The 20,820-nt window shown below is 38.0% G+C and overlaps 1 protein-coding gene across 16 annotated transcripts in view; it reads left to right on the forward strand.

Annotated features, from left to right (window-relative positions):
- MCTP1 (multiple C2 and transmembrane domain containing 1) overlaps window positions 1-20,820 on the forward strand; it is a 542,541-nt gene that overhangs the window by 227,978 nt on the left and 293,743 nt on the right. For all 16 annotated transcript variants that reach the window (XR_015254973.1, XM_086717816.1, XM_086717807.1 and 13 more), the window contains exon 2: window positions 19,843-19,957. Coding sequence is in view for 15 of the 16 variants with exons in the window: in XM_086717816.1 (XP_086573942.1) it covers window positions 19,843-19,957 (115 nt within the window). In the remaining variant the exon portion in view is untranslated. The remainder of the gene's footprint in view (window positions 1-19,842; window positions 19,958-20,820) is intronic.

Raw genomic sequence — 20,820 nt, forward strand, 5'->3', positions numbered from 1 at the left:
CCCGACTTTCTCAAGAGTTTTTATTAAGAAAGGGTGCTGGATTTTGTCAAAGGCCTTTTCTGCATCGATTGACAGGATCATATGGTTCTTCTCTTTTTTTTTGTTAACGTGATGTATCACGTTGATTGATTTGCGAATGTTGAACCAGCCCTGCATCCCAGGAATGAATCCCACTTGATCATGGTGAATAATTCTTTTTATATGCCGTTGAATTCGATTTGCTAGTATCTTATTGAGAATTTTTGCATCCATATTCATCAGGGATATTGGCCTGTAGTTCTCTTTGTTTACTGGGTCTCTGTCTGGTTTAGGAATCAAAGTAATACTGGCTTCATAGAATGAGTCTGGAAGTTTTCCTTCCCTTTCTATTTCTTGGAATAGCTTGAGAAGGATAGGTATTATCTCTGCTTTAAACGTCTGGTAGAACTCCCCTGGGAAGCCATCTGGTCCTGGACTCTTATTTGTTGGGAGATTTTTGATAACCGATTCAATTTCTTCGCTGGTGATGGGTCTGTTCAAGCTTTCTATTTCCTTCTGATTGAGTTTTGGAAGAGTGTGGGTGTTCAGGAATTTGTCCATTTCTTCCAGGTTGTCCAATTTGTTGGCATATAATTTTTCATAGTATTCCCTGATAATTGTTTGTATCTCTGAGGGCTTGGTTGTAATAATTCCATTTTCATTCATGATTTTATCTATTTGGGTCATCTCCCTTTTCTTTTTGAGAAGCCTGGCTAGAGGTTTGTCAATTTTGTTTATTTTTTCAAAAAACCAACTCTTGGTTTCATTGATCTGCTCTACAGTTTTTTTAGATTCTATATTGTTTATTTCTGCTCTGATCTTTATTATTTCTCTTCTTCTGCTGGGTTTAGGCTGCCTTTGCTGTTCTGCTTCTATTTCCTTTAGGTGTGCTGTTAGATTTTGTATTTGGGATTTTTCTTGTTTCTTGAGATAGGCCTGGATTGCAATGTATTTTCCTCTCAGGACTGCCTTTGCTGCGTCCCAAAGCGTTTGGATTGTTGTATTTTCATTTTCGTTTGTTTCCATATATTTTTTAATTTCTTCTCGAATTGCCTGGTTGACCCACTCACTCGTTAGTAGGGTGTTCTTTAACCTCCACGCTTTTGGAGGTTTTCCAGACTTTTTTCTGTGGTTGATTTCAAGCTTCATAGCATTGTGGTCTGAAAGTATGCATGGTATGATTTCAATTCTTGTAAACTTATGAAGGGCTGTTTTGTGACCCAGTATATGATCTATCTTGGAGAATGTTCCATGTGCACTCGAGAAGAAAGTATATTCTGTTGCTTTGGGATGCAGAGTTCTAAATATATCTGTCAAGTCCATCTGATCCAATGTCTCATTCAGGGCCCTTGTTTCTTTATTGACCGTGTGTCTAGATGATCTATCCATTTCTGTAAGTGGGGTGTTAAAGTCCCCTGCAATTACCACATTCTTCTCAATAAGGTTGCTTGTGTTTATGAGTAATTGTTTTATATATTTGGGCGCTCCGGTATTCGGCGCATAGACATTTATAATTGTTAGCTCTTCCTGATGGATAGATCCTGTCACTATTATATAATGTCCTTCTTCATCTCTTGTTACAGCCTTTAATTTAAAGTCTAGTTTGTCTGATATAAGGATGGCTACTCCAGCTTTCTTTTGGCTTCCAGTAGCATGATAAATAGATCTCCATCCCCTCACTCTCAATCTAAAGGTGTCCTCAGGTCTAAAATGAGTCTCTTGTAGACAGCAAATAGATGGGTCTTGTTTTTTTATCCATTCTGATACCCTATGTCTTTTGGTTGGCGCATTTAATCCATTTACATTCAGTGTTATTATAGAAAGGTATGGGTTTAGAGTCATTGTGATGTCTGTATGTTTTATGCTTGTAGTGATGTCTCTGGTACTTTGTCTCACAGGGTCCCCCTTAGGATCTCTTGTAGGGCTGGTTTAGTGGTGACAAATTCCTTCAGTTTTTGTTTGTTTGGGAAGACCTTTATCTCTCCTTCTATTCTAAATGACAGACTTGCTGGATAAAGGATTCTCGGCTGCATATTTTTTCTGTCTAGCACACTGAAAATCTCGTGCCAATTCTTTCTGGCCTGCCAAGTTTCAAAAGAGAGATCAGTCACGAGTCTTATAGGTCTCCCTTTATATGTGAGGGCACGTTTACCCCTTGCTGCTTTCAGAATTTTCTCTTTATCCTTGTATTTTGCCAGTTTCACTATGATATGTCGTGCAGAAGATCGATTCAAGTTACGTCTGAAGGGAGTTCTCTGTGCCTCTTGGATTTCAATGCCTTTTTCCTTCCCCAGTTCAGGGAAGTTCTCAGCTATTATTTCTTCAAGTACCCCTTCAGCACCTTTCCCTCTCTCTTCCTCCTCTGGGATACCAATTATGCGTAGATTATTTCTTTTTAGTGTATCACTTAGTTCTCTAATTTTCCCCTCATACTCCTGGATTTTTTTATCTCTCTTTTTCTCAGCTTCCTCTTTTTCCATAACTTTATCTTCTAGTTCACCTATTCTCTCCTCTGCCTCTTCAATCCGAGCCGTGGTGGTTTCCATTTTGTTATGCATTTCGTTTAAAGCGTTTTTCAGCTCCTCGTGACTGTTCCTTAGTCCCTTGATCTCTGTAGCAAGAGATTCTCTGCTGTCCGCTATACTGTTTTCAAGCCCAGCGATTAATTTTATGACTATTATTCTAAATTCACTTTCTGTTATATTATTTAAATCCTTTTTGATCAGCTCATTAGCTGTTGTTATTTCCTGGAGATTCTTCTGAGGGGAATTCTTCCGCTTGGTCATTTTGGATAGTCCCTGGCGTGGTGAGGACCTGCAGGGCACTTCCCCTGTGCTGTGGTGTATAACTGGAGTTGGTGGGCGGAGCCGCAGTCGGACCTGATGTCTGCCCCCAGCCCACCGTTGTGTCCACAGTCAGACTGGTGCGTGCCTTCTCTTCCCCTCTCCTATGGGCGGGATTCACTGTGGGGTGGGGTGGCCTGTCTGGGCTACTTGCACACTGCCAGGCTTATGATGCTGGGGATCTGGCGTCTTAGCTGGGGTGGGTAGGCAAGGTGCACAGGGGCAGGAGGGGCAGGCTTAGCTTGCTTCTCCTTAGGTGATCCTCTTCAGGAGGGGCCCTGTGGCAGCAGGAGGGAGTCAGATCCGCTGCCGGAGGTTTGGCTCCGCAGAAGCGCAGAGTTGGGTGTTTGCGCGGAGCGAGCAAGTTCCCTGGCAGCAACTGGTTCTCTTTGGGATTTTGGCTGGGGGATGGGCAGGGGAGATGGCGCTGGCGAGCGCCTTTGTTCCCCACCAAACTGAGCTCTGTCGTCCGGGGGCTCAGCAGCTCTCCTTCCCTTTGTCCTCCAGCCTTCCTGCTTTCTGAGCAGAGCTGTTAACTTATGACCTCCCAGACGCTAAGTCGCGCTTGCTGTCGGAACACAGTCCGTCAGGCCCCTCCGCTTTTTGCAAGCCAGACTCGGGGGCTCTGCTTGGCCGGCGAGCCGCCCCTCCGCCCCGGCTCCCTCCCGCCAGTCCGTGGAGCGCGCACCTCCTCGCCGCCCTTCCTACCCTCTTCCGTGGGCCTCTCATCTGCGCTTGGCTCCGGCGACTCCATTCTGCTAATCCTCTGGTGGTTTTCTGGGTTATTTAGGCCGGTGTAGGTGGAATCTAAGTGATCAGCAGGACGCGCGGTGAGCCCAGCGTCCTCCTACACCGCCATCTTCCCTCTCTCTCAGAAACGTGTCCCAAACCCCACTTCAAACATCAACAGCACATAGCAGAACACCAGCTGAATTCTACAGGAAAAATGAAATTAATTCCGCTACTTGCTTCTTCTATCCCTAGAGTCCCTTTCTCTCTCACCTGTACTTAACCTCTGAACAGGCTGTCCCACATCCTTACTCCCTGATATGGCCCCACACCACAGATAAAGTACTCGGACAGGTCCTGCCCTCCCTATTGGACATAGAATCATCCCACCTATATTCAGAGAAGGACAGGAAATCCAGGTTCCACGTTTTACCCTTAAGAACACTAAATTCTGTTGAGCTGCACAAGAAAAATCTAACAAATGGCTCTGGCAAAAAGACATTCTGTTGGAAGCCCGTGAGCAAACAGAGTTTAGCAGGCAGAACCAGAGTTGGTGAGACTACTTTAACCAGGATCATTCCAAAAGTGTATTCTCTGGTTCCTGGCTCCATGCACACAAGCCATGTCCTTTAGAATACAGCCCTTGCTAATTTCCCTAACTTACACAGAGCACATACTAGTCAATTAAAAAATTCAAAATAAAAGTGGGTTGAGGATATGAACAGTCAGTTCACAAAAAATAAGTATAAATGGCTCACAGACATGAAAGACAGTCTACTAGTAATTAAGTGCATGCAAAACAAAAGAAGGTGCCTGTTTTAATCTGTCAGAGTGGCGAACAATTTATAATTTGTATGACAGTCAGGCAGTGTTGAAGGTATGAGTTCATGTGTTCCCGCCCAGTATCCAAAGCATTTTCACTCAGTTTCTTCCTCATCTCCAAACTTCAGAGGAAAGAAGGAAAAGGGCTAAGTAGAATAATAACATCAAGGCATTGGAAGTCTGGGTAGGGATGGGAAAAGGGACACAGGTCTCAAGAAAGGGGAAACCACGCTGGCTGGTGTAGAGGAGAATGCTGGTATCAGTGGAAAGTACAGGAGAATCTGGGGGCAGATCCATGCTGAGGAGTTTTGGAGGGGGAAGAAGGCAATTTTGAGAAGAGTTAAAATAGGCTATAAGTTAAATAGGTTAAATTTAAAACTTTTGGAGAAATGCAAGTAAATAATAAAATTTCTTATTTACCTTTTGCACTGTGAATCTTTAAATGTGAACTTCTGTAGAAGATTGGCTTATTTGAATTATCTGAGAATACCTATTTTAGGAGTGGAAAAATGGGAAACTCTCAATCACCTTTAGTGGAAATGTGCATTTGTGGGTTGTTTTTGGAAGATTGGTGATTTGACAACATCTCTCAAAATTAAAAACAAAACACTTCTATCTAGCAATTCTATTGGTACGAATTCACCCATTAGATACTCAGAAACATGTACACCACAGTTTGCATAAGGTGACATTCATTGCAGCTCTGTGTGGAGGAAAGTGGGGGGAGGAGGACCTAGAAACCTAAGGATCCATCAACAAAAAGCTGATCAAATAAATTTTGGTATACACATTTAATAGAGTTCTGTTGATCTCTTAGAAAGGATAAGGTAGATCTGAATGTGCTGACATCAAAAGATTATTAGGATGTACTATATGAGAAAAGTAAAGTACACAATAATGCATGCAATATATTCATTCCTATATCTGTATCTTTTTAAGGTATGTGCCAACTTTTCTTTTTGGAGGATACTCAAGAAAATGTTAACTAGTGGTTACAATTGTGGAGAAGCAGGAGTTTGAATGGGAGATGGAAAGTTTTACTTTTTACTTTTACTTTTAAGTTCCATTTGGAGTAGCCAATCAGTGGGTATGTTTTAAAGAAATGGCACTACATGCAATGTTCCCAACTACATGTATACATTCTGGTTTGTCTTTAACAAGAGGATGGTGTGTGGGGCTATTCTTTTTTAACTCTTTTTTCTCACCTATCACCATCCATTAATGAGGACCCCAAGTAGGCAGCAGATTTCTGGATCTTCCAGTGTTTTCTGGTAACATGATACCATTTATATTTGCTTACTATTCAGAACTAACAGTTTCATATGAAGCAGTTTGAATTGCCACATGTTTCACCCTTTGACCAGTGCATATCCAATACACTGAGCAATGCATTTATTGGCTTTATAAATAGACCTTATACCTATTTGATCTGGTTGTATAAACAAACTCTTTCTGGGTGGCACTGAGAAACAGGCCACTGGCTGTGAAAATAAGTGTAAGTATGCCAATTATTGATAACTGGGAACTTCTCAAAGTCCTGCAGTGAACCAACAAAAGTACCTGGTCTAATATCTCAGTTGATGAGGCAGTGAGATTCAGAACCCTAGATAATACGTGAGGTCTTCAGGCTTTCACAATTTGAACTAGCACTTCGGTAGAAAGTGAGATAGTGTGCCCCACGGGTAGCCTTTTCAACTATGAGAAAGGGGACAGATTCAGCTGAAGGCATGGAGATATAAAAGAGTTTAAAAAAAGAAATGAGCAACATTTTATTTGCAAAATGAAGGGGTGCATTTTCATCTTTGGAATCTAAAAATAATTCTATAATTATATATTCTACTTCATTGGGGAAGATGTTTTCTGCACCTTTTAGATGGAGAAAGGTATGTATAATTTCTATACAACATGAACTGATATAAAGGCGATATGTGTGATTGTATTCTATTTACTAATTATAAAGTTGTATATACACTGAATAAGACCCTTACCCTGAAATAGTATCTGGCTACTTAGTCTAGTTAATGACACCAAAAAGGTTTGATTAGAAACAAACAAACAAATGCTCTACAAATTATAGAAGGCAGAGAAAAATATTTTTTTTCCATGAGAATGACCCTGAATCTGTTACTTAGAAATCCTGGATATTAGAAATTTAAAGTACTTTTTCTTTAACCACAGCCCATCCTTTCTTTTTGGCATGAACTTTTAGTTAAGGAAAATAATATAATTAAGGTCTGAGCAGCTAGAATTGCTGTGTAGTCTCAAATGTCTAATTTACTTTCTGATTTTTTTTTTAATCTGGGAAGTGTCTGCGTAGTGGTTGAGAGCATGGGCTGTGGGTACTGGAGAGTTTGAATCCTACTTCTAGCATTTTCTAGCTGAAGCAAGTAATTCGATTTCTCTGATCCTCAATCCCCATACCTGTATTACTAGGATAATAAGAGTAAATTATTCCTTAGAGTTTTGTGCACAATAAATGAGACAATGTTTGTGCTGCATCCGTGCTAACTATGTCATCAGTTGAAATACTTTGGGTTGCAAATAACAAAAAACACAACTCAAATGGACTATAATTGTAAAGGGAATTTATTGGTTTATATAACTGGAAAATCTAGAGGTTAACTCAATGGTTTAATCAAGTCATGAGAATTTAGTGTATTTCTGTCGATCCACCTAGCCTTCCCCATTATTAACTTTATCCCAGATTAATTCCATTCAGGAACCCAAGGTGGCTGCCAGCCATTCCCACAGCTACTCCATGTTTCCTCATTCTCATCCAGGAGGAATGATTTAACCTATTTCAGCATTCTCAACCAAGACCAAAGATTTACCCTTGATTGGATGAGCTTCGGTCACATTCCTAACTCTGAACCAGTCATGGTAGTCAGGGCATTTGATTGGCCTCATCTTTGTGACATTCTCCACCCTTAAGATGAGGGGCAAGTTAGTTGCTTACAACCACACTGGTTATCAAGAGGAAATTGTGAGCTGTTGGGAGAAAAGTACCTGCTTGGATTACGTGCTTGGAAGGTAATCAGTGCATGCAGCATTGTGATCACTGTTATCCAGCCACCCCAGAAAGGACTGTCTACTGCACAGGCAGGAAGCTATCTGTGTTCCTAGATGGATACAGGGAACACATTACCCCCCAAAAACTTGTTAAAATTTCTGTTAGAGGAAGAGTAATTTCAGGAAGCACGCGTACACACACACACACACACACACACACACACACACATCTGCTTGCCAAGATGAATAGTATATGTTTCTGGAATAAATCAAAGCTTCCTTACACTGACTACCTATTAATGAAAAACATTTGACCATTTTGGATTTTCAATTTAATGCTAAGCTATAAGGAAGTTTTAAAAAATTCAAAGTGACACCTAGCATCATTATCTATTCATATGATATCACTCAAGTTTTGGCAGTTTAGATGTCTTTTTTGCAATCAGTACTGAGAACACTTAAGCTGTTATTCACTTTGTTCTAACTATATCTTTGGAACACTTAAAGAATATCAGTTAATTGAATAATTTAAACTAAGCATTTATTTTCCTTGTATTTACTTCATTACTGCAGCCAACTCTTGATCATTTCTAGAATCCACTATTTATCCATAGCAGATCCTGCTTTAATATTTATTAATCCAATAGATTTTATTTATGTATGGAAAACCCTCATAAAATTCATTTTCTAGGACAGACTATGTGCTGAGGAGATAAAATTAACATTCCTGTGGTGACATTTTAGAATTTGAAATTTCATAAACAAATGTAAAAGCATATTGCAAAAGGAAATGGAAATATATTTCTGATTTCTTATTTTTTTTTATTATTATTCATGCCTCTGCTCATAGCCCCTCACTCCCACTATAAGAATAATTGAGAATGACACACTTTCCTCAGAAAATCATGCTCAGATGAGAGCATTGCAATTCATGGATGAAAGGTTCTGAAGATGTGTGAAAACTGAGAAATGCCCATAGTTATTCCTGACAAAAGGCTTCCTACAACTTCTCAGACCTCTTTCCTTTGAAGCACTTCCTTTGTGAATGTGTCTCACAGTCTCAACTAGATACTAATACGATCTAGTTTATGTTCTTATCTGTAATTAGACTGTCATTTTAAGAATACAAAGGTAGGCTCTAAATATTACTTTAAAAAAATGTTTATGTTGAGAGGAGCGAGAGGGTGCATGCACATGCACGTCAGTGAGGGAGGAGCAAGAGAGAGGGAGAGAGAGAATCCCAAGCAGGCTTTATGCTCAGTGCAGAGCCTAATTTGGGGCTTGATCTCATGATGGTGAGATCACAACCTGAGCTGAAATCAATAGTCAGATGCTTAACTGAGCCATCCAGGGGCCCCTAGAGTATTTTTAGATTTACAGAAAAGCTATGAAGATGGAAAAGATGGTTTCCATGTGGCCCATACCCAATTTCCCCTGTTGTTTACATATTACACTAATTAGTACATATTACATCAATTGGTACACTTGTCACAAATAATGAACCAGTTTTAATACATTAATATTAACTAAAGTCCATACTTTACTCAGACCCTTAGTTTTCACTGAAGGTCCCTTTTCTGTTCCAGGATCTCATCCAGGATACCACATTTCACTTAGTTCCCATGTCTCTTAGGCTTCTCATGGCTGTGACAATTTTTCAAGCTTTCCTTTTTTTGATGACTTTGGTGGTTTTGAGTAGGTTACTGGTCAGATATTTTACAGAATGTCCTTCAATTTGGGTTTGTCTGGTGTTTTCCTTATGGTTAGGCAGAGGTTGTGTATTTTGGGAGGAAGATAAAAGAGGTAAAGAGCTATTCTCATCACAGACTTTAAATGCAAAACTGTTTTAATGATAGTCTTTGAAGGCAAAGACTATAATCAAACAGTTATATTCTCTATAACATTAATTCTTTTATGGGTATCCAGAAAGATTAAAAAATAGAAGCATGGGAGGAAGGGAGAGAAAGAGGGAGGAATGAATGAGGGAGGAAAATGCTGAATGAGGATGAGTTAAACTTTGGGTGTTTAAGGAGTGTGGGGTTGGAGATTAATTACTAAAATTTGTTAATTTCCTGTTCAGGAAAACTACCATCTCCATGCTTTTCTCCCAAGAAAATCAAGTGTTGAAATAAAGGGAGTAGTAGAGTTCATGCTATCTGGAGCTCTTTGATATTGCTTGGAAAGATCCCTATATAATTTTACCATAAAGGTTAATAGGCTATTCCCACAAAATTGATACCTGATAGAGACACTAAAATATTACTTTGATTCTTTGTTTTTTCTGGAGTTAACTTTGAGAGAAATAATACAGAAACTTGAAAGAAAGAAAGAAAGAAAGAAAGAAAGAAAGAAAGAAAGAAAGAAACCCAAATAAAAGACAAAACACTTGTGATTCACAGAAAAGAAAAAAGAGAAAGCCATAGAATTGTTCCAGAAGAAGTAGAGATATGTATTTAAGTCTAATGAGAAGCTGTGTTCATCATAAAAGCTATGAGGCTATGGGTCAACGCATGGCCAGTTTTATAGATGTGAACACAGAAAGACTAGAAGTATTTATTAGCAAAACCCCAAATATTTGCCATCAAGCATAACATCTGTTACACAAGTTCTCTCTCTTGAGTTTGTTAGAATCTCAAAAATTCAAGTCCTGTGAAACAAAATGTTTTCCTATGCATATTCCCCCACTTTTGGAAATCATAGAACTGATCTATTAAAATACTTATTGGTAAATACTTATTTAATACCTTGCCTCATGGCAAGGAAGATAACATCAATAAACAAGTTATTTATTGTACATGATGCTTTTTTTCTGACAAATCTTTCCTTCTCAGAGTTGCTCTCTTTGCTGATAGCTCTGTACTTTAATGTAGCCTGATTTTCTCTGGGGGAAGGAGTACGCTTGGGAACTCACCAAAAGACAAAAGTTCAGAAGAGTCAATACGAATAATATCTATCATGCTCTCAGTTCTGACAAATATTTTGGTGAAATAGTGAAGATAACAGTCATTCAGTAATATGGTAGCACTGAAAGCAGAGGAGTCACCCTAAGCATGATGCACTTTCTAATCTCTCATTAGGTATCCATGAACACTAACAGTAGTATATACACAATGTATATTATAATTCAAAAAAAGCAGGAAGAATCTGTTTTGTATTTGTAAATCATTTGATTCTTTACAAAGCACTATAAATTGCATTATTTTAGTTTTCACAGGCTTATTTTCTTTAATATTTATTCATTTTGAGAAAGAGTGAGAGAGAGTACAAATGGGGAAAGAGGCAGAAAAGAGAGAATCTCAAGCAGGCTCAGTGTTCAGCCTAGAGCCCCAAACGGGGCTCAATCCCAAAACCCTGGGATTATGACCTAAGCCAAAATCAACAGTGGGAGGCTCAACCTACTGAGACACCCAGGTGCCCCTCACAGGCTTTTTTTTTAAAGAAGAAGAAATTGAGGCCAAAAAACTTTTCCCCCACCTCAAGAGTAAATAGTGTAATTAGGTCTTGTGTACGTATCTTTGTGTTTTGATTCCTGTAACCTTTCTTCTGTTTTATAAGGGGTCTCCTCACCTCCTGCCCTCAAATAACTGCTTATAGTTTAATAATTTCTGACACAAGGGGATAAGTATTTTGGGCTCAAGTTAAATAGTTGACCTCACTCCTGCCCCACCTCATCAGGGTTTGCATCTGATTAACACAAAGGCAGGTTACAGGGTCTGATTCCAAAAAGGAATTGTTCTTTTGAATTGAGAAAAGAAAATCTTATTTGCTTTCCTTTTGCTCAGGATATTTTATATACTGTATGTATGGGTGGAAAAGGTTATCTGCAATAATAAAGTGAGGCTCCACAAAAGTCTATTTAGTGGACGAGTCAGGGGTGAGTAATCAGTGTTGCGGGAGTCCTGGAAAAGACATTCTGGGAGGACTGAATTTTTTACTTCTTTCAGCAGTGGTTAAATATTGCTACTTAGCGGGCTTGGAAATCTATAGGCCCATGTTGTTTGGTTTGGGCGATTGCAAAGTGAAAATCCCAGAATTAAACCCAGGGTTGTAATTCAGTTCTAAAAGAAACTGTAGAAAAACTTTGATATGACCAGATGATCAGACTTTTATGCTTAGCGTATCTTTCTGGTTAACTCATGGCTAACTTGTTAAGTACTGTAACATGTATTTCACTTCCTCTGAGATTTTTTATGGCTGTTTTTGCCCTATAATTATTAAGAGCACTCCCTTTCACTCTCCAAAGTATCTCAGCTTGAATGATAAATTATATGGTTACTGTAGCCATAAGGCTTTTTCTCCATTTCTTGCTGAAGATATTAATAAAAACATGAAGTTTTCTTGACTTTGTAACCGCAGAGCATTGACCTTATTTGACCTGAGGGTGGTGAGCTAGCACCCCGGGGGCATCTCTTTGTGAACATCAGTGAACACTGCACAGACAGGGAGGAAGCAGAGGCATGCGACAATTTCTGTCTGTCTACAGCCTCTCTGGGCAGCTCACTTTCTCCTATATTACTGTCCTCGTGGATTTCCCCTGTTACCTGACTGCTTCCTTGTTTCTGTGCTTCTTTTGCTCATTCTTGTTGCTCTTAATCTATTCTGTTGTAAGTGCCACGACTCAGTTCACCTGTCTCGTACAAAGCCAAAGGAGGTAAGAAGGTGATCAGAGACCATAGCCAACCAGGAGCACAGAGCCCAGAGCAACTGGCTCTCAAGTCCCAGAGCCAAGTCTTCAGTGGTAATTCATAGATACTCCTGCCCATACACTGTCATACTTTACTTTGATCATTTGGTCTTTTTATATGTCCTGCTACAAAGTGACATTCTACTTTTTACTATATGTATTTTTTCCACCCCATGCTGCTGCTTAGTTATAGCACTACTCTCTTGGTTTGGGATTATACTTGGACCATCATGGCCTCTCCATTCTCTCTGTCATGGCCCCTTGGTCTTAGCAGCCACTTCTATTTCTTCTCTTTGAATTTGAAACAAACAACCTTTGCCTAATAACATCTTTGTTAATACCAACCTATCCACTGACTAGCCTGTCTGTCCTCAGTTCAGATAACCAGCTGCAGGTCTAATCAGCTAGGAACAAGGGGCAAGAAAGTAAAATTTACATCAAGCATAAGCTGTTGCATAAGCTTATGGGACGCCCACAGGGTGGGCTGTGGATTAGTCAGACACTATGACTGACATACCTAGTGGGCTATGCCCATTTGTTGCCATGAATTTTCCCCATTCTTTGTGGTTTCTAAAATCATTTTATCAGTTGATCTCCAAATAATCATAATGTTCCCATGGTAAGTGAATCATGGAGCTTCCCTGAATTTGGAATATATCAGTGGCTTTTGAGTTATGTTTTTGAGAATTAAGTTTTAAAAATCTTTGATTTCCATATGATGGAGATTTCACTATGCAAATATTTTCAATGTCATAGAAACTAGGAGAGATGACAAAGTAGAAATTGGTAATGACTAAGAAATCCTCAATGATGCCTGTTGATATCCTTGACAAGGCTGTTAAATTTGAAAAGTTGAAAATGTAAAAGCTTTCATGAAGTTTTAACTTTAAGTGGATTTTGTTGATAGACAAAGTTAGAGCTGCACTGAGCAGGGCCTGAGTGTATGAAACACATATGGAATGACTTAGCCAATCTATAAGCCACTGGGCATGCCAATACTAGGAGCATTCAAGAAAATCTCCTAGAATGCAGACATTCTTCTCCTTCCCTGTGCACTGCTACTTCCTATTGATAATAATGATCAACCAGCCCAGCTAACAGAGTAACCCCATTTTTTGCCTATAATGAAAACTTCAAAAGGGCAAGGTGGCACTCTCAACTTTTTATCCATCAGCACCATTATATCGTGTGGTGGAAGCTTTCTCCACTGAAGTTAAAAGGCCTCCTAAGCAGCAGAGCTCAAAGTAACAGGGACTCTCATATTGATTCCTCAACATATTTCACAGGTGTTTTATGATATATGTTTTCATAGTCTGTAAATTCTTTGTACATAAGCCTTCTCAAAGACTTGCTTTTATAATTAGCACAATTGATCAAGCTAGGCTGCCTATAGAAATCATCTGAGGACTGTAAGAAAAAATACTGCTACCTGGGTCCCACCCCCAGAGTTGCTGGGTGCCTAGCCAAAGCCCTCAAGGTTGAGAACCATTAATCTGTATAAAATGAGGGAAAGAGGGGTTGGATATGAGGAAATTTGACATCATCATGGATAGTACTGGCCCACTTCAAGCAAGCCGGGAGCATAGAGGAAGGTCTTCTGCAAAAATGGTGGCTAGGTGAAGTAGATATGTGTGCTCTGGAGGTAATCCTTCCAAATGCTTTCTTTCAAATTCTCAGAGTCCCTCCCTTCCACACTCTTTTTCTGACTTTCCCATAAGTGACCTGATAAAGTTCTGACTTTTATTAAAATTTACAACTCCAAACACTGCAGCTACTTTTTGGCTTCAACAGTCCCAAAACTTTGACTGAGTGTTGTCATAGAAACCTCCCTAATCCTCTAACTGTGCCTAGACTCTGAATTTCAGACTTTGAGCTACCCATTTATTTTACATTCCCACCAAAGGGAGAATTTATTCTAACCAGTATTTATTACTTTTTTTTTAAATAATAGCCATCCTAAAATGCATACTGTGATATCTCATTATGGTTTTGATTTGCGTTTCACTGATAGGGATGTTGAGCACCTTGTCATATATTTGTTGACCATTTGTATGGCTTCTTTGGAGAAATGTATGTTCAGCTATTTGCTCAACTTTTAATCAGTTTGTGTGTTTTTTTGCTATTGAGTTGTATGAGTTCCTCATATATTCTGGATATTAATGCCTTATCAGGTATATGGCTTATAAATATTTTTCCCATTCCATAGGTTGTCTTTATTTTGTTGATTTCTACTTTTGCTCTTCAAAAGATTTTTAATTTGATGTTGTCCCCCTAGTCTATTACTGATTTTGTTTCCTGTGCTTTTGGTGTCATATCCAAAAATTCATTGTCAAAACCAATATCAAGGAGCTTTTTCCCATGCTGTGTTTTTTCTGGTAGTTGTACAACTTCAAGTCTTATACTTAAGTCTTGAATCTGTTTTGAGCTGATTTTCACATATGGCATAAGATGAGGGTCTAATTTCATTCCTTTGCATGTGGATATCCATTTTTAACAGCCACATGTACTAAAAAGGCTATATTTTCTCCACTTTGTGTTTTTTGTTCCTTTACAGAAGGTTAGTTGACCATGGGTTTCATCTTTGATGTGTGGGTTTCTTTCTGGGCCTTTTATCTTGTTCCATTGATTTATGTGTCTATTTTTATGCCTGTACCTTACTGTTTTGATCAGTGTAGCTTTGTAGTATAGTTTGAAATCAAGAAGTGTGATGCCTCCACATTTGTTCTTTCTCAAGGTTGTTTTGACTCTGTGGGGTCCTTTGTGGTTCCACATGATCCAGCAATCCCACTCCTCGGGATTTATGCAAAGGAATTTAAGTCAAGATCTCAAAGAGGTAACCACATTCCCATGTCTATTATAGTATTCATAATAACCAAGATATGTCCAACTTAAGTTTCCATTGATGGATGAATGGATAAAGGAAAATTTTTGTATACATATAATAGATATAATAGAATAACATCCTGCCTTAAAAGCAATGAAGGAAAATCATCCATGTATGATAATATGTGGGAACCTGGACAACATTATGCTAAGTGAAATAAGCCAAACATAGAAAGACAAATACTGAATGATCTCACTTACATGTAGAATCTAAAACAGTCAAACTTATAAAAGCAGAGAATGGTGATTTCCAGGGCCTAGGAGGAGGGGAAAATGGGGACGAATGGTCAAAGGGTACAAAGTTTCAGTTATACAGGATGAATAAATTCTGGAGATCTGCTGTACAGCATAATGCCTTTGGCTAATAATACTGTATTGTATACTTAAAATTGTCTAAGAGGGTAGATCTTCAATTAAGTATTCTTACCACAAACCATAACAATAATGGTAATAATAATAATAATAAAGGAGGTGGGAGAAAACTTTTGGAGGTGCTGGGTTTGTAGCCTTGATGGTGGTGATGATTTCAAGTTGTTTATTGAATATGTATAGCTTTTTCTACATCCAATCATACCTCAATAAAGTAGTTTAAAAATATCAACTAAGTGTGGAGCATGACAGTTTAGGGAAGGGAAAAATATATTTGAAGTTCCTATAATAGTCACTATAGAAATGTTAAATTTGAAAAAAAAAAAAAAAGAAGGTTTTTAAAATGACTGTTTTAGAGCTGTATATGTACCTAACACTTCAGATACATCTTTCCTAATACCTTTTAACATTCCATGGCTTAAGATACTTTACAATAAACAATTATATTTCTAGTATGTCTGTATATAATCAGCCTACCAATTTTCTTTTTGGAACCATCTCAGTGAGCCTGAGGAGAGATGACTCTCTAGATCTGCTTAAGTTCTTGACCACCTTCTTTCAGGGAGTTGGAGGTATCCTTGGAAGCTGACACCATGGTGGCTTGAAGCTTGCTTCTCATCTCACACTGCTGGCACACCATTCTCTCAGGGGTTCAGCTCAGACTTCCGTGTGACTCATCCATCCATTTCCCATATCTCCCACATCTTGTCAGTTGACAAATTCAGTTGATTGAATCTCTTCAATATCTCTCAAATTTACTTTTATTTCCATTACCACTGACCAGATCAGGCCCTTGTGACTTAAACTGGACTGTTATAAAATCTGTTAAATAATGTCTATATCGACAGGATTTTTCTTCTCTTTTCTATCCTATGGAGAGAAAAGGCCTGGTTTTGATTATTTCTGAAATCTAAGCACTTACTCCAGAGCATATAGGCAATAAATGTTTGTTAAATGAGGCCTGGTTATAGTGCTTCCTCTCTTCAAAACCTGGGATGGTTTCATGTTGCCCATGGGTTGAAACTCCTGTCAGCCTGGAGTCAATGCACATCAGCCTTCCTTTACACCTTATTTCTCACACAGTTTAGTGATGTACCCTCTGGTGACTATTCACCTTGGGATCTCACTGATTTTCCCATCTTCCCTTCTTTTAAATCTTCACTAGTCAAAGTCCTACCCATATTTTCACACCCTACTCCATTGTCATGTCTCTGAAGGCACCTCAGATTTTTCTCACATAATAAATTGGTCTTTCTTTCCTGCTGTCCCAATGACTAAATAATTCCATTATAGTACAGTCTGTCTTTAATTACAGCTCTTGAGTGGATAGGGTTTCTTTATAAGAGCCAATTTTGATTAGTTGGTAATGGCAGCCTATATCACTATATACTAAAAAAGGTTTCTGATGGTATACTTAGTTTTCTTTGGCACAGAAGGTCCCAAAACAGATCAGATGCCATCCATGGTCATAGAAAAAGAGAGGAAATAAACTGCCTATGAGTAGCCAACTTTTTTTTTACCCCCATGTGTGTATCTACTCAGCCAGATCATATGTCCTTAAAGACATCTTTCTCTTTTCATTGCCTCTGTCACAATTTGTGTTCAATTTGATTCTTAAACACTCTATTCCCTGATTTTAAAAGTTTACAATCTAAAGTGGCAAATATGACATTTGATATAGAATGTGATAACGGACAAGAAAGATATAAAGGCTAATAAAATGGCCCTGGAAGACTGTGTAGGAAGACAAGACATGGAGAGCAAGAGGGGAAAGGCAGGTATCTATTCAAAGGAAATGAAATCAGTATCTTGGAGAGAGATCTGTATTCCCATGTTCATTACAGTATTATTCACAATAGCCAAGATACAGAAACAACATAAATGTTTGTCATCGTGTGAATGGATAAAGAAAATGTGATAAACATATGCGCGCGCGCGGAGGAAAATTATTCAGGCTTTAAAAAGCCAGTAAATAGAAGTCCAGTGAAGCTATCTCTTAAACTTGGTGTTAAATTCTAAAAGAGCAAAAGTGAGAAACCTAATATAACTAAAATTACCTTTGAAACTTCCTTAATTTGCCCATATAGTATAATATACATTTCAAAATATTATACCAGGTACTCTATAAATAATTAACTCTAAACTTCAAGACACACTGGAAAGAACAATGAAAACTACAAAATATACAGTGATCTGAGCATTCAAACTTTTCTGCCTTTGAAGTACCTATCAAAATACTACAGGAGGATGCTAGAAAATGTCTCCTTTCCCATAGATTTTATTCTATTTCTGAGAAAGTGGTAAATCTATCTATATTTAATATTTATTGATGGGCTTGTTTAGTTTGAAATTATGTATGTACAAGAGCCTAATGAAAGGCTTGGAATGTACTTGGAGCTTAACAGATGTTTGCTGGATTTGAATTTAAATCTTGCTTATTAATTAGACCCATATACAAACTTTTTTGAAAAGTTGTTTAGAAGACCTTGATTGGCTTCCTGTCTTTCGAAGTTGGCATCTTCTGTGTGGCGCAGTGAACAGCTGTCAGTCTTGCCATTTATAGTAGTTTCAAGACACCCTACCCTAGTTCTGGAAATGTGTATTAAAGGGAGATAACGTTTTTTGCCCTCCAAACTTGAAAAATAACATCCTATGCTGACTAGCATCTGGGAAATAGGCAGTCTTGTATACTTTCAATAGTAGTATGAACTATTTAAACTTTTTTTTTTGGAAAAATTCATCCTATGAGTGAAATAAAAGCACAAGTCCTTGTAGTAGCAACTACTGAAACCAGCTCCTAATCAATAGAGAAATCATGGTACTCCCACACTATGTAAAATGATATACCTAAAAAAAAAAACAGAATAAAAAACCTAAATATATCTGTATGTGGGATTAGCAAAGCACCCATGACTTTTTTAAGTTAAATAAATTGTGAAATAATAGACAAAAATATAATACTGTCTTTGTTAAAATAAAAACAAAAAACTGAAAACTCAGTCAAAGAAAAATAAACCCATATGTGTATGTGTTTGTATAAACCCTTCAAAAGTATGGAAGGGTGTACTCTAAATTATTATAATCAGTAACCCCAAGGAGGTGGGCAAATGGATGTTTGAGGGAAGACCAACACACTCATTTCACCCTTGTTCCTCTGTTGTTTGAAGGCATGATTCAAAATAGTGGTGTTAAGAATTAAAAGAAAAAGACAACTGGGAGATGTAATGGGGGTGGAAATGGAGTGGGTGGGATTTGGCAACTTTCTGAACACGGTAGAGAGGGAAATGAAGAAGTCAAGGAGACTCTGTTGATTTCCAGCCTGAGCCACTGTGAGAATAGTGCTGTCATACATAGGAACAGGGATACCATGAGAAGAAGTGGAATCTTTTTTATTGTTACCAGAGGAGAGATGAAGACTTGTCAAAGATGTGCTGCTTCTTATTTTAAATGATAATTTCTCCTATAGGAAAGCTTTCTTCTTGGTCTTGACACATTAAAAAAAAGCTGCATTATAGTATTGCATATGAAATATAGAACTTAAAGAGCCAGACTGGTGTCTAAAATTTTACCTTATCCATGCATATTATTCCAAAACAAAAGAATTTTTCTTTTTGTATTAGAAGAAAAATTATAGGAATTTAAAATCATTTCGAATGTGTAAAGAAAAGTAAGTTTTCCTATTGTATTCAAAGTGGCATAAAATATAAAATATGACCAATCAATTTTTACTGTTTCTTTTGTGTTGTTTCAATATAGCTATTCCTCTTACAAGTGTTTATTTTATTTAATGCCTGTAAATTAATAGTATATTGTTACTGAAGTTATTCTCTATGGGTAGCCTTGCAGAAATTTTTAGTTCTAGAAATAGCTTGTGCACTTGAACTTCTATTCCATAGCAAGCAGCATTAGAAATTCAGCCCCCCTGAGAATTTATTTCTTGCAAATACTGTCAAAATGCTAGGTGAATTTATTTCTGTATAATTATATCATATTTTATGTTGGAATTGAAAAAAAGGTGTGTAATACATCAGTATGACCCTTTTGCACAGATAAATGAGTCACCACAGTTGCCTGAATAGATCATTTTCATTTTCAGCTCACTTGTATGGAAATCAACTGCTCTTGCATACCTTTATTCTCCATTCATCACAGATTGTATTTTTATCTCAGACACTATTCCTATGTTAGTCTTCCTTGGTTGAATTATGTGGGGCTTTCCATGGGGAATGTTTTCCTGTTATATTTGTTATCTGTAATCTGAGTTAAAACAAGAATTCCTGTAAGTGTCATGTTTTTATTTTGATCTAAGTAATTTCATAAATTTAAAAACCTTCACAGAACTGGGTGACTATGACATGTGAATGCACAAGATGATTTATTTGATTGACTAATTTTAACAACTTGCGTGAAGCTGCATATGGTCCCCCACTGAAGGAAATAGGAAACATATTAAATTTAATATTTTGCATAATTCTTGTTTTTCAGAAAATAAATACTGCTGGAACCAGTAATGCAGATGTCCCCTTGCCTGATCCCGGAATGTACCAATTGGACATTACCTTAAGAAGGGGTCAAAGTTTAGCTGCCCGAGATCGAGGAGGTAAGAACATAAGAACAACGTCACCTGGAAACTTATCCTAAATTTTTGACAGATTCTGTTTTCCTTATGGTTGCTTAAGTTAAAAAAATCAACTATAATTTTATAATTTTCAGAAGGTTGTGTTCAACAATATGGCTTGAAGCTTTATTTGACTCCTGTGACCATGGAGCAAGAGGTTACGATACAAATCAAAAACTCCTACACTGGCCCTGACCCAGACAGCATGGTTCCTACCAAATTGCTGACAAATTAGACTCTTCCTTATATATTATCAGTGACATAATTGGTTAGTAGATGAAGCACATATTTGGAGCCATATCAGAAGTGAACTTTTGGTAGACCTGAAATTGTTGTTGCTGCATAGATTTGCATAGCTGCATCTGCTAAAACTGCAGAACCCAGAACTAAAATTTCACCAAAACTTTGGAGATTCCCACAGGTGATTTTCTGAGGCTTCGTTGGACCTGGCAATAATCTCATAGTAGGTCTTTGTAGGCCACAATGAAAGAACAGAAAAGGAAAATTGTCTTTAGTTTCTGGATTCCAAATCTCAAGGCAGTCTCCTGGGGAACTAGCTTGGGCTACATTAGGGATTCCTTGAACCCAAATTAAAGGCAGCACCAGGGATGGACCCTAACTAGACTTGGATCATCCTTTTCATATTTTGAAATACCAGCCATTCAAAATGTGGAGACCTGAGTGCCCTGAGGACTCACAATTCCAAAGGAAGCTGAATTTAAGTTTAACTCCTCCAATAAGGAAGGAGGCTCCTCCAGTAAGCCTCTAACAGGCGTCAGACAACCTGAAGAGGTTTCCTGGCATCATGCAGTGTTGTTTTCTCTTCCCACCCTATTTGACTTACA

The sequence above is a fragment of the Puma concolor genome, chromosome A1 (genome assembly GCF_028749965.1).
Source record: "Puma concolor isolate L17-30 chromosome A1, mPumCon1.1.hap2, whole genome shotgun sequence".
Taxonomy (NCBI): Eukaryota; Metazoa; Chordata; class Mammalia; order Carnivora; family Felidae; genus Puma; species Puma concolor.